The sequence below is a fragment of the Loa loa genome (assembly GCF_000183805.2).
Source record: "Loa loa unplaced genomic scaffold supercont3.5, whole genome shotgun sequence".
In the NCBI taxonomy this organism is placed as follows: Eukaryota; Metazoa; Nematoda; class Chromadorea; order Rhabditida; family Onchocercidae; genus Loa; species Loa loa.
This window is the reverse complement of record NW_018108185.1, coordinates 261,429-275,693: the sequence shown is the minus strand read 5'-3', so window position 1 is coordinate 275,693 and position 14,265 is coordinate 261,429. Positions and strand designations below refer to the sequence as shown.

General features: G+C 32.9%; 3 protein-coding genes across 3 annotated transcripts in view; 2 read left to right on the top strand and 1 right to left on the bottom strand.

The window, feature by feature from the left end:
• The window catches only part of LOAG_07699 (hypothetical protein), a gene marked incomplete at both ends in the record, with an annotated part of 7,771 nt that extends 1,131 nt beyond the window's left edge, over positions 1–6,640 (top strand). Inside the window, 10 exons of the mRNA XM_020447514.1 lie at positions 126–246; positions 2,425–2,553; positions 3,425–3,566; positions 4,583–4,694; positions 4,939–5,027; positions 5,182–5,374; positions 5,540–5,677; positions 5,915–5,995; positions 6,213–6,361; positions 6,454–6,640. Of these exons, the coding sequence (XP_020302266.1) occupies positions 126–246; positions 2,425–2,553; positions 3,425–3,566; positions 4,583–4,694; positions 4,939–5,027; positions 5,182–5,374; positions 5,540–5,677; positions 5,915–5,995; positions 6,213–6,361; positions 6,454–6,640 (1,341 nt within the window). The remainder of the gene's footprint in view (positions 1–125; positions 247–2,424; positions 2,554–3,424; positions 3,567–4,582; positions 4,695–4,938; positions 5,028–5,181; positions 5,375–5,539; positions 5,678–5,914; positions 5,996–6,212; positions 6,362–6,453) is intronic.
• Positions 6,641–7,538: 898 nt separating this feature from the next.
• Positions 7,539–9,354, bottom strand: LOAG_07698 (ribosomal protein S11 containing protein). Its single transcript, XM_003143231.2, has 4 exons — positions 8,923–9,354; positions 8,374–8,585; positions 7,947–8,087; positions 7,539–7,787 (listed from the first exon to the last, which is right to left on the bottom strand). Exons 1-4 carry the CDS (start codon positions 9,050–9,052, stop codon positions 7,653–7,655), a joined length of 618 nt encoding a protein of 205 aa, XP_003143279.1. The 5' UTR covers positions 9,053–9,354; the 3' UTR covers positions 7,539–7,652.
• Positions 9,099–13,147, top strand: LOAG_07697 (hypothetical protein). The gene is made up of 8 exons (XM_020447513.1): positions 9,099–9,529; positions 9,673–9,866; positions 10,205–10,346; positions 10,528–10,647; positions 11,476–11,553; positions 11,749–11,913; positions 12,204–12,332; positions 12,853–13,147. Exons 1-8 carry the CDS (start codon positions 9,482–9,484, stop codon positions 12,970–12,972), a joined length of 996 nt encoding a protein of 331 aa, XP_020302265.1. The 5' UTR covers positions 9,099–9,481; the 3' UTR covers positions 12,973–13,147.
• The last annotated feature ends 1,118 nt before the right edge of the window (positions 13,148–14,265 follow it).

The window sequence follows — 14,265 nt, the reverse complement described above, 5'->3', positions numbered from 1 at the left end:
AAAGAATATTAATATATATATATATATATATATATATATATAAATGAAATATTGCTTTATTATAGTAAATAAAGTATTTAAAGTAAAAAAAATGAGTAGGCTTACTGAAGTTTCACAATTTTCAGACAATCTGTACAACAATCGGTTACGGACATCTTTATCCATCTACAACAGCTGGTCGTATTTTTACAATGCTTTATGCGATTGTTGGTATTCCACTCGTCCTCAGTATACTTGATGATCTCGGTTCATTTTTTTTACTTAAAAGTAACGTGATAGTTAGCTGACTGAAAGTATGGTATTGAAAACTTCAGTTACCACCACATTGGATAAGTGGATGGAAGATGGAAACTATCCAGCATTGCTGTTTACGGTATTAGCATATAAATTTTTATATGCCCATATATTACCATATATTACCATATAAGGTATTAACATATAAAATTTGTCAGACAACCCTTTTGAGCTGTTTAGTCGAAGATCATCGACCAATAGTAAGTTGAAACCCTCAGGAAATGATTTCTGACAATCACTTGCTATTAGCTACTCATTCTTTTTTTTCCATTAGAAAAGCGCGCTATATATTTGACACGAATATTATCCATTTCTGTACAACGGCACAAAGTTGTCATCTTTCCAAGTTATATCCACTAGTTTGATCTCTTTCACAATCAGACTTTGGACCAGTTGAAACAGTCAACATTCCCTCAAATAGACTTATTGGCCTGGAAATAGCAGAACTTTTTTAAGGGCTTGTTGTAGCTTGCAATTTGAACGTCACAAACTAGCCTATGAGAATAACCGTAAATAGTTTCTCAGCCTTTTTCTTAAGAGTAGGGAAAAAAAAAGGGAAATATATTTGACCTTTTTCTTGACTTCAATTCTGAAAATTAACTTCAATTTCTAAAAAAAAGGATTTTCTAGAAAAAAAAATTTCTGAAAACTTTCTTCATCCATTCTCACCGATTATTCTTGCTTTTTACTTTTTGAAACCCTTTAAAGGTCAAAAACTTTTCAATGTTTTACAAAAGTTTTAATTAGAAATATCATTTTTGACATTTTCTATTTGGAGTGAAATTGATGCCTGAAAAATAGAAATCCTCCAGGCATTGACTAAAATCTTTTTTCCATTAATTGTACAGAGAGAAATAACAAATTAAGGTATTTAAAATGGGGAAAACTAAAACCACCAAATATTATTTCTGTCTTTTCTGTTTGTTCGAATAAATAAAATGAAATAGAATTACTCAGCCACCCCTAGAAGATTATTGATTTTCATAAGAACAAAACAAAAGAATTAATTACCTCCTAAGTACCATCGACCCAGGGAAGTTGGAGTTTTACTTCTAATATCTTTGGATAAGATATTTACTGCAAATGAAGTACCCTTAATTTTTAAAAATCTCTGAGATTATGGTATGTGTGTGTGTGTGTGTGTATGTGTATGTGTGTGTGTGTATGTGTGTGTGTGTGTGTTTGTGTGTGTTATGTGTGTATTTGTGACAGTTTCGCCAAAAATGTTATCCTGAAATGTTAAGTACCAATAGCGGACTGCTTGGCGGGGCATGATAGATTACTTTTGTTATAACCGCCTTAAATATGCAATTGTCACAGGACCATTAGTATTACAAGGATGGATAGATTTTCCTCAATTCCCATGTGTGAAAATGCGTCTCATCACAAAACAAAAAAAGAAATGTTATTGTTAGTAGTCGATATCAAACAATAGTTATGTCTCCAAAAATCACTCAACAAATTTCACAAATGACGCACAGATTGCAATAACATTTTTTTAAATTGCAATAGCAAAGACGTGATTTATAGAAAATTTAACGTAAATAGTTAAGACTGAATTGAAATAGAGAATAAAAAGGAATTTGAACTGCAACTTGACAGGCCAATGATATTGAGAGTAGATATTTTCCACTTTGTCATCCTACTATTGTCCATTTATGCAGTTCCCTAAAAATCCAACTTCACATTTTTTAATAAATAATTTGCTCCTTCTATTCCTTTGTAATGGTAGGACATGCTTGAATATCTCAAGACTTTCTGGAAGAATCAGGGAATAATATTTTTGACAAATTATTTCAGATCAAAATTAACGATCATTTGTATATAAGTATTTATATCAAGAATATATCAGGAATTTACTCAATGATATTGTGCAATAATTAAAAAACGGAAGTATGGGAATAACCTATTAATTAAATTTATTAAAATGTCTGCTAAAAAAACCTTAAGAGCGAAGTCAGATGAAATGGCGCATTTGTTCTGCATATTTTGACACCAAATAATCAAATAAAATTGATATACTTGAATGAAATAAATTCAAATAAATTGGATACAATATCCATATTATATGTCAAAATTTATGAAAGAGAAGAGTCGTATGAAATTTGCCGGAAAAATATGCAATTTCAGGTAAACTATTGACGAAGTGTCTTAAAACTCCCTGGTACCTCACTAAATGTGGATGTCGCCGTTTGTTCCGCTATTGCACCAAGCAGACAATGGCCGAAATTCGGGAGCTAGATGCAGAAGATAAAAGAGGTCTTTCAACTCCATTTTTTGACTCATTTAATAATAATATAAATAAGAAAATCATATTAGGAAGAAGTGAAAAGTTTTCATCTTTTCACTCATAAGTAGTAAAAGTACGTGTCAAAACCTTTACCGCGCAAATGTGAACGATCACTCACTTCATCGTGACATTTTCATCTGTCAAGACCAGCAATTTGTCAAACTTTTTTTCAATTCTACACTCTTAGCTAAAAATTTTAAATCTCAGAAGACTTCATTCCCAGTAGTCAATAATATGAGTTACAAAGAAATATAGCAGTTAAAGCAGTATTTTGATGCGCAAAAAGGCCTCATGGATGTATCCCTCTTTAGCCAATAAATCTTCCCAAGCGAATTATCGACCCAGTGTTTTGCTTTAGTATGTATTCAAATATGAATTTTGTATTGCTTTTTTTTAGAATCAGCAATTTTCACATTTTTTTTGCAATCAAATTTTTTTCAATTTTTTTTTGTTTGCAATTAAAAGACATAACTAACTGAAATTATATTGAACATTGAGTCTCAAAAAATGAAACTTCGTCTTAGTTTTCAAATTAGCTAATCGCTCTCAGATCAGTGAATGTTAAAGGTCAGATTCTTTCAACAGTAGTACGGTAACTAAAGTATATGATAAAATTTACTTGGAATTTTCACTAAAATCATCAAATCATCCCAAATGATATTCTCCTTAACAACCTCGCTGAATTTTTACTCCACTACTGTAAACAGAAGTTCAAAGTTATCAAGATTTTAATTGAAAAGTATAAAATTGACCAGATATGTGAATGAAAGTTCTGTACTGTATTGTCCTATTGGTCAACAATTTCCCCGAGATAAAAAATAAACAAAGGACTTCTTTTAGATCTCGAAATCTTTGATTTACCAATACCGATAGCAATATCTGTTGTTATTGCATGGATATTTATTTGTTCTGCGACATTTTGTCTTTGGGAAAAAGACTGGGATTATTTTGTTGCCTTTTACTTCTTCTTCATATCTTTAAGGTATTATGTTAAGTCATTTATTGGTTGAACACTTATAATTCAATTAACTATTGGAAAAAAAAAATATACATTTCAAGCGAAGCATTATATCATAACGTAATCAAAATCATATCATTCTTTGTTAGCACCTTACTTCAAGAACATTCCGGAAGTACGTCACTTTTACTTGTATTCAAATATGAATTTTGTATTGCTTTTTTTTAGAATCAGCAATTTTCACATTTTTTTTGCAATCAAATTTTTTTCAATTTTTTTTTTGTTTGCAATTAAAAGACATAACTAACTGAAATTATATTGAGCATTGATCGAAATAAGACCTCAAAAAAAGCTTACACAGTTAATTTGTTAAAACGATTCACCATGAAACCTTTTTTACCTTTTCCTTTCCTTCTGACCTAGAAATGTCTGAATATGCGTTGTATTGCCCAATGTCAGATCAGAAATTAAGATTCAAATTAAGTTTTAGGCCACCGTGTAAATTACTTCTGTCATTTGGACATCAATGCCAATCACTAAACCCGAAATTGAATTAATCAGAATGAAGATATGAATTTTGTTATAGTCTTGTTGGTTATAGCCTTTTTGTTGAGAAATGAAATTTAAATCTAACCTTTTGAAATTTACAACAACTGCATCCAATTATTTCTAAAAGAATGAATAAATTGTAAAAGAATATCTAGATTGTTGCAGAATGGATATTAGGGGTAAAGTTAGTTTAATTAATTCGCTTCACCTCAATTTCTACAAACTTATATGACTGTTTATTGGAATATCTGATCGTCAGAGAATATATTTATTTGTTTACTCAACGAATTCAATAAATTTATTTGAAGCTGTAAATAGAAGAACAACATTCAGGAAGGTCTTATCAGACAGAAAATGTCCTATTCGCTCCTGGGCCAGGTTCATCTAGAATCACATCCCGAATTTGGGATATCTGGTCGTCATAGAATGTTTGCTTGTTTATTTCTGTCTTTGAAAGAATTCACTTTCTTTGCAAGCAGTTTCAATTGCAGCACAATTGGCCTCGGTGATATCACCCCGACGCAGCCAAAATATTTGCTCATGCTATTCATTTATATCATTGTTGGCCTTTCGTTAGTTTCTATGTGTATTAATTTGATACAAGTAAGTGGTTCAGTCACTTACTACAAAGTTAAAGTCTTCCGTTAAAACTTATAATTAATCCCAAACATTCTTGGAAGTTATAATTTATATTTCGACTAGCATGAAATGAATTTCAATAAATTGCGACGCTTTTAATGTAGGACAAGCAAGCCATGCATTCGTTTGTCAATTAATATTTCACAATTTTTAATACTAACTCCTCAAACAGGAAAAATCAAACTTCATTTTAGAAAATTATTTTCAGTCCGAAATGGCTCGAACGTACGAAGTTGGGCAACTGGATAATTTAAGCTTAAATTCAGCTGATCTTTCTTTTGGAAATATAAACCAGAGGTAGGCAAAAATAATCAGACTTGAAATCTTTCTCTGAGTGCTTCACTAAAAAACACACGACACTTTACATCTCCTGTCATCTTTATGCTTTTTTTCGGTCGGTCACTTAACTATATTCTCGTCACATAATCAAATAATCTTGAAGAAATTTCAGTTGCGACAGGAAACGTTCTGATTCCGCCAATGAAAACAGTATTATCAATGGCAGTATGCGATCATTGCCTGGTGATTCCCTTCTGCGTATTTCAGTTAATAAGAAAAAATTTAATAAATCATCACAAACGATGCTGTCATTTCCCAGCCCTCGCCGAAATTTAAACATCTGTAGAGATATCCATAATGTGGGAGTAAGTCTTTTTATATTTAACTGAAAAAATTTTAAATGCAACTCAGAGTTAGCAATTAACAGTCATCACTTCATTTAATATGAAACAACACTTTAATACTGATAATGAATTTTCACTTCTTTTCTATTTCTAATTTCGCGAGAAAAAATTGGGATTTTATTGTAGGTTAAGTTTCTGCCGAGGAATTTATCGGTCGATGATGTGATGAAGCTGGTGGATACCGAAGAAGGAGATATTCTGGTACTGACTGAGCTTGTTCGAGATGATAGCAATGTTTCGGATAACAGCGATGATGGTAGTCAGGTATGTGGAACTGATAGTGAATAGGTATAGTAAAGATACCGTAGAATGATCGTACTACAACGAAATTCTTAGCAGAAAACATGTTATCACTGGATTGATGGATTTATTGGCTGAACAAGCAGATAGATTGTTTTTCTCTCAAACACATACAGTATAACCAACCGCTTCTAAAGTATATTTGAGCTCTGACATTGTGCTATGCTGCGGCCCTCATTGCATTTTTATATTTATTTTCAGTCTGTTCATTCAAAATTACTAGGTAATTACCCCAGGATATCCTCCTTATTGCCAAATTCACCGTCAACTTCCCTCATTCAAGTAAGCATTGTTTGAAAATTTAGTATTAGTCTATTTCAAAAGCCTAGCATCAGCATATGTTTAGTGGAATTTAGCAAATGTTCTTAGCAAAATGTAGTAAAATGTTGGAATATCTTTCGCGAGTAATTCCCAAAAAAAGACGATATGACATCGATCTAACTCTCCCAACTGGAATTTTTCATGGAATATTGTTAAAAAAATAATACATCATATGCAGAACATATTTTCGAATCATATCAACCTAAATGGAATTAAAATAACGCCATCAATGCATGATATTGAAACAACTGAAGAGATGGAGGACCGAATTCTTTTGGGGAGGGCTGTTAATATGTTCAATTCACCTGCCGTCCATTTTAGATCCAGGTAAACAAGCTTGTATATAATTTCACGAATTTAGAGCATCATAACTAGGCGGCAGCTAACTTCAAAACATGCAGGAAAACATTCAAATTAAGGGTGAGTCTGGTACCTAAAGGGCACGATGTGATTGATGAAGGTGATGAAGAAGGATATGTGGATGAAGACGACGAGAATGACGGTAATAATGATGACGACAGTCATCCCTTGGAAATCAAATTTGCTGAAGAACCTCAAGCCTCTCAAGCTTCTATGGAACGAATTAGGTTCCCGCTATATTTCTAAAAATCATCCTGTATGTATTTCAGAAATTTGAAATTCCTATACAAAACACCCTTTAAAACCAATCAAATAATTTCTTTCCAAATGATAAAAATGGGAAATTTGAGAAAAAGTGAACACATATGGGAAGTTTTTGGATATATAGATTAAAAATTGAAGAGCACATTAACTCGTCTTTTACTGCTATCAAAAGCGCATGTATGAACTTTGGGATCAAGTAAATCCTAACCGCATTCAATATTAAAACTTTCCCTAACATATCAAACAATGCTTCAAGAAAACAATTCGTAGGAATCCGCTAGGAAATGGTAGAGGCATGAAAACATTGACTGGATCTTTAACTGAAGGATGTCAAACGGAAAAACGTCAGTGCAAAATCAATATAAAGATCAGTTGATGAATGAACAAGCAGACTGTCAAGATTAAATATTGGACATACACACTGCGATAAGTTCCACCGTTGATAAAACGTTTGTTAATCGTGGTTATAAGCACCATCAAACTAAAAGTAGTTGAACTTAATGTAGATTAATATTCTAATATTTGTAGTTGCATCTGATAATGCTAATCACCCTCCGAACGATCTAGATTAACTTGACCAAGTTGAACTTTTTTTGGTTAGCTAGTGTTCGACCTGTATGATAACACAGTTATATTTTAAAGCTATCACCCACCTTTAGCACTGGCAGCAATATTTACAACTTGAACCGAAGCTTTAAAAGAAGTGCAAATTCTGTGAAGCATATAGATATATACTTCTGCCCAAATGCAGTGATAACATTCCAATGATAAATAAACTACTTGTCATTTTTCCATTGCCAACAAACTACTTAAACTGATGGAAACCGACTTCTTATCTAAAAATAGTGCCAAAAAAAATATTTATTTCAATCCTTAAATTACTTTGAAATATTGCAAATTCTTTGTGTATGAACGTGTTCCCTATATTTATCGAAGTACTACGACAGGAAATTATAACCATATTCATGAAATCATGCACGAAAAAAAGATGTATTTAGATTCTAGGGATTTTCTTTGGTCTTGGTCCAAGCTCAGGAAGCGCTGATTGTTCGGTTATAGAAACAATTTTAACACCAGCAGTGGCCATACCTTGTATGGAAGTCATTCGTCCTGGCCCAAGTCCTCGGATCTGGAAATTGTTGTTCAGAACTCACATAGTGGATAGTTCACATGCAAATGAGGAGTCTCTTACAAATCAACTTGAAATTTCTCAGTCTTCGAAAGAATACTAGTTTGAAACATGGACAGAGGCCAACAGCTCTAGTCATTAAAAAAAGATGGAACGAACCAGCACGCGAACTGTTCGAATCCCTCGCCTAATAAGTCGTTGTCCAGCTGCGACACCCGTTGTTTGGCCAGCAATGTTGGTCTTTTTCCGCGCATTTTTGAATCCTTCCAAACGACAAGAAGTGTAGGTTATAATATTATACTGCAATTACAGCCGCTTATGGAATCTGATTTACAGAAGTAACACATGCAAAAATGATTTAAGCTTGGAGGGACTTTAAAATTAAGCGAACTTAAAATTAAGTAAAATGTCAGGTAAAAACTAGGTAGCATTCAAATCAAATATAATTATTTTTAGCAATATATTTCAAAATCAGCACAGATAAAGTATAACCGAAAATTGAACCAACTAAATCGAGAACCAATAGCAGCGATATGACTGGTTAAACTGTGATAAAACTTAACAAAAATCAGTTCTGAACGTGTACTTTGTGATCAGTGACAGTAATCAGTGTGTTGTTCCTTGATGCTTTGACATGCACAATTGGGAGCTCCTCGAAAGGTATACCATCGAAATGTTGTTTAAATATTTCCACTGTCGGTAAACGATTATAAAAATTCAACAAACTGACTGGGACCCATCCCGAACCACCCACAGTACCTTCCGTTAAAGGTCTTTCCATTTCTTTTTTGTCAATGCCTGTAAATATTAAAAAAATGCTTCTTTTCCCTTGAAAAAGAGAATAACTGAGATATCAGCAGACAACAAAGAAAGACAACAAGTTGCACAGCTGAGATAAATGGGCTGAAAAAATTGAAAGAAGTTTGAAAAGTTGTATCCTAAATTAGTAAGGAAACTAAATTTCCTGGCTACTTTACGCATTTCATTTCCTGGAAAACTTTCTGTCATTGACTGGAGTCAAAGAATAACGATAAACTTCTTTTGTTAGAATTATGGAAAGGAATATAGTTAATGATGACGATAGTGGAAAACAAGGCCCTTCTATGAAGCAATTCTAAAATCCGTACGCACTCACCAACACGAGACACTTCCTTGATGCTCTTGGGATGATTAGGAGAGAGACTTAGACAGCGATAGGTGTGGCTGTAACTCGGCTGAACTGCTTGCAGTAATCGTCCTAACATCAACCTGATATTCCTGGCCATCTGGAAATTCCATCTGAAGTGGATGGAAGAGTGCAACCACACTTTTTTGCTTTCTAGAACAACTGATATTATATTATTTGTTGCATGTATTATACGCCTTCAATATCCACTACAAATAATCTTTCGAACTACAAATATTATCCAATCTTCAGAATTTAGTGGTGCAATGCTCAGAAGAAGAAGGCACAACTAACAGTTCAAAGATACATACCACCCTTTGATATCCCAACAATTCAATCCAAATGGAATTAAACTTTCTGCTGCGTTAAAAATCACAGAACACTTTGACGGTCCGTTAAACCTGACAACTCCCGAGAGTGCTGAATAGTTGTACATGGTTTGTTATGAGTGCTGTTTTTATTATCAGAGTTGGTGGTTGGATTTTGTTGCCAGTCAATAAGGTTCAGAATCAGCAAGATACCTTACAAGATGGCATCGTCAACACGACTGAAATCAACCGTTGTCGTGGCTGATCCGGTAGGTTCCACCTCATTCATATTATATATTCAAACAACAAAAGGTTTCATTCAAACTCAAATTAATCAATCACCTTAACATGTAATGATCTCTCGTCAAGTCTAAATTGAATAAAAACGTCAATGGCTTATGTGAAGCTACAGGTGATACCATATATGGAGGTGATTCCGGATGGGTTGTATCCAAGTCGAAGTATTGTTATCAGGGGAGCCGTTCTGCGTGATTCACACGAGAAACGTTTCGTCGTAGAATTTTGTTGTGGTTTGCTCATTCAAGGTGATCATCAGGATGACAAAGCTTTGCATTTCAATCCCCGATTCGATACCGGTAGCTCATGGTTTGTTATAGTATTTTGTGTATCTAGTCAAAAATACGATGTCATTCAATCACTACCATGCAGATTGAAAATAGTGCATGTGACAATGAATAAAATCGATAAAGGAAAAAAGGTGGAGGAAATTTTCACATTAATCTGTTTTTTATAGAAAAAAGTTTCTTATTGATTTTTGTAACTTGAAGCTACCATTAAAGTATTACTATGCTTGGAATTATTGGGAAATCTGAAAATTCTTCTCTGGTCCGCGTAACTTGGAAAGGTTGTTGTGATACATGGAGCAAACGAAAAGGAAAGAAATGTTGAAAAACAGGGATAAACATGTCATAAAGGCTACACAGGTTTCGTCCTCCACCTGATCGACAAATTGTATTAAATTCGTTGATTGGCAACCGGTGGGGTATGGAGGAGCGTTATGCAAATGTTTTCAGAGAAGGAAATGAATTTTCAATGCGCATCTTGGTGCTCGCTAATTATTTCAGCGTATGTTGACCTTGTGTCTTAACTTCTCACAATTTGAATTTCCTGGTCCTTGTTTCATTTTCTTAGTCCGGAACTTTTTGGACGAATTTGGTAATGATCAAGGTTGAGATCAGCTTGAAATAGACAGCTAAAACAACATTTATGCTGCTGAAACAGAGTTCATGTTATGAATGATATTTAGATTGCTGTCGATGGTCGTCATTTATGTGACTATTTACATCGAATACCGATTACTAATATTAGGACAATATATATTGGAGGCAATGTCCGAATCAGTACCATTGAATATGAGGGCATCAATGTAAATGTTTCTTTTAGTTTCAAAATTTTTCATTTTGTTTTGCTTTTACATCAAATTTGAGTGTGCTTGGTTTTCTTCCTCTGGTTTAAACGTATGAAACGTTCACTGTGGGAAATCTTCGACTAGACATTACTTTCGAGTGTACCTGAATTGCATGCGTCTTTGAATGGATGTGTATGTTTTATCGCAGTTAATCTTTCATTATGTAATTTATTTCGTTTCATAGTACATAGGTTCTTTTCAAATCAGACAGGTTTTGCTACTCATTCTTGCACATTGTAAAGGAGGTTCTAGTTAGTCTGGATTTTTGAGGAATAAATAAAGTAGCCATTTATATTTGCTTAAGGAATCGTACTTCCCGAGTCAAGCATAATAAATTAAAGTAATATTCGTAAAAGTTTCAGAATGTTTCAAAAAGATTTGAATGCATTTTATACTGGGAAAAGTGTCAATAGAGCTTTGATTTTTGCTGTTTATTTATCTACCTTCTGTCCTCAACCCATTTTAAGACTGTAAATACATTTTTATAGTTCTTTACAATATGCTTCATTTCTTTTGTTCACTTTTTTTCTGTTGTTGTTTTGTTCGTTTTTGTCGTCATCTCCTTTTTTTTAATCCATTTTTGTTAGTGAATTTCAGATGATAGCCTTAATTTTTTAAAACTAACACTTCGATAGCTCTGTCTACTGAGAAGCAACTCCTTTTTCATTAGTTTATTATTTTAGTTGATTTTTCCAAGTTTATCGTTTTATATTTAGTAAAGGATATTTTACACTCCTTTTGCGCATTTCTTTTCTGCATTAATTTTAATCAATTTTCGATTTACAGAATAGTACAACTCCCAAGGAAATGGCAATAATTGACGAAGTTGGCAAACTTACGGTCAGCGATATCATCCGCAAGCCTGTTAGCTTACAATTCCTTACCTTTGTGATTTGTAATACGAAATGTAAGATGGAATCACCCTTTGTGTTCTGAAATGACGACTAGGGCTTAACGGTCAGGACTTTTTGGCCTCCACTTCCTTTCTTTATTTCTAAGCTATCGCTGTTTCAAATTTTTGCTGTAGAATTGGTTATCATCTAATGTAGCAAATTTCAGAAAATTCCTTTCGAAATGCGTTTGGAGGAGGGATTATCACCCGGAAAAAAGGTATTAGTTACCGGTACTCCGCTAATGAATGCTGAGTGCTTCACCATCAACTTTTTGACACCGATGGAACATTTCTTCCATTTCCGAGCAAATTTTTCATTGGGAAACGAAAAGGTTTATTTGAGTATATTTTTGCATACTCTGAAAACTGCTGAGAATAATACCGGACTTTTTGGATCTACTTGAAAATTATTAATAGTGTCATTCTCTGCTTTGCTTATTCTAACTACACATTAAGAATGGCCTGATAAAGTATCACGTTGTTTTACCTATAGTCAAAACTATCGTTTGGTACCTTTCGAATACCAGAAGTCTTAAAAGTATATTTTATTCTTATGTTTAGTTTGTTATGATTTTATTCAAAATTCTAGCTGCTAAAATTATTTTGTCCATCCCTTAAGCAGGAAGCAGTGGTGCGAAATAGTACAGAGTTCGGAGAATGGCAAAAAGAAGAACGTGAAATGTGCTTCTTCCCTTTTCGACGGGGAATTACCTTCGATATCATGTTTTCTTTTGAGAAAGAGCACATTTCTGTAAGTTTGTAACGTTCTTATAGTTGAATTAAATTTATTGGTTCGAAAAAACACTGGTGAATATTACTTATGATTCACTTTGAATTCTTTTCTTTTCTTGTTTACATGGAATTAATGATGACCAATACCTTTTGTTAATGAATGACCTCGTTTCAGTTAGTAATTCTATTTTATATTTCATGCATCCTATTTTATATTTCATTTATCGTAATCCAAGACAGTAGGATTTTTTTTAGCATACCTGGAACGAGGGGTGAGGTATTTGATAAAGAAACTTCTGTTGAAAATTAGAATTGGTGCATACTGGATGCTATAAAACATTTTCATAATATACATACCAGTATTACTTCATGCGCATTTATCTGTTTGATAGCACACTCTTAATTCTACACGAATAAGTAATCCTGCGTGTTTAACGTTATGGACAACTTTAAATAAGTATTTTTCGTTTTGTTGACATAATGACCCTTGGTAATCATTAGTGACTTCTTGATATCAAGTTTTAAATATTATGTTTCAGATTGAAATCAACAACAATCATTTCGGTAATTTTAATTATCGAAGATTTTCCAAACTGACTCACGTCGAAAGTATCAATGTGAAAGGTGATTTAAGCCTGCAGAAAATTGAGTTCCGATGATTATAACTTCAACACATATCATTAGTTGTTTATAGATTGTCTGAACTGGACATAATTTCTTTTGAAGTAGACTCCCGTTTTGGATTGTTTGAAATCTTGGAGATAACTTTAAGGTCATATAAGCATTTTGACGAGTTATTATTCATGAGCTTGTAAAGTTATTTTCATTGCTGTCCCAACAGTTGTGTCTTACGACTAATTGTACTGACTAATTAAATAAATGAAGACTTTCAGGAGATGGGAAATAAGTAAGTTTTCACTGGCAGTTTGTTTAAGTTTGTTCAAGTCGGGTTGAGATCTCAAAAATTCCAGTTGATCGTTTCCAGAAGTTTTATGTTGCAATCATTGCTTGAGAAGGCTTTTGAGATATTGAGATATTATTTGAGAATAAGAATGTTTTCATTCATCTCTAAAATGCTTGATGGTTCACTTCCTGCTTTTATTATTAGATAAATAATGAAATAAATGGTTTTTCATTATCAAGTAAGTATAAAAATAACAAGTGAAGTGTCAACTTTTTGGTACAATAAGTTCCATTTTCGGTATAATAATTATTAGCCACTGTTGTATCGCCGTTTTGGAAGAAAAACAGCATATTTGAAATAGAGTAATTATGCTTTTTATGCGTTTTCATTTTGGCACTTATTTTTTCCAACACTTTGTACTTGTTCATAACTTTATGCATGAATAGTTTACCCTCCTTTGTAATATTTTTATGAATTTCACAAGCGCAATTTTCACTTATTACATTTTTTTATCTTTTTGTTTTCTAAATGTCATAGGCTGTTAATTTGCTTGAAAAAATTTCATTTAAAGTCCATTTATTTCAAAGTCCATTTCTTTTAGTACTAGACTGATTAATAACATGTTATCAGTGGTGTTAGTTCTGACTGTAACTTTTTTATTGTTTTCATATACGCCAGTTTTCGTCAGGCACGATTTCATTTTTTTTTTTTAAGAGATTGTCAAGTCCCAGCTAGACTTGTTGTTGATGGATAATTTTAAACACATAACCCATAAGTAACTGCCAATGATTTACTCAATTTTCAATCTTTTCTTCATGATTTTACATTAAATCAACACGAAATAGTCTTTACAATCTTTATTGCTTATTTATCACTTTTACTCTAAACATTGGAAAATGTTTGCAGGAATGCAAATCTATAACCCTCTTTGTTTGACTATTTTCTCCGATTTCTCGATTTGGGAAGTTTTAAATATTGCACACTAGTGCTATATTTCATTGTCCAGGGAAATTTTATTTATTTTAAGCCTTTTCTGTTTTGCCGAAAT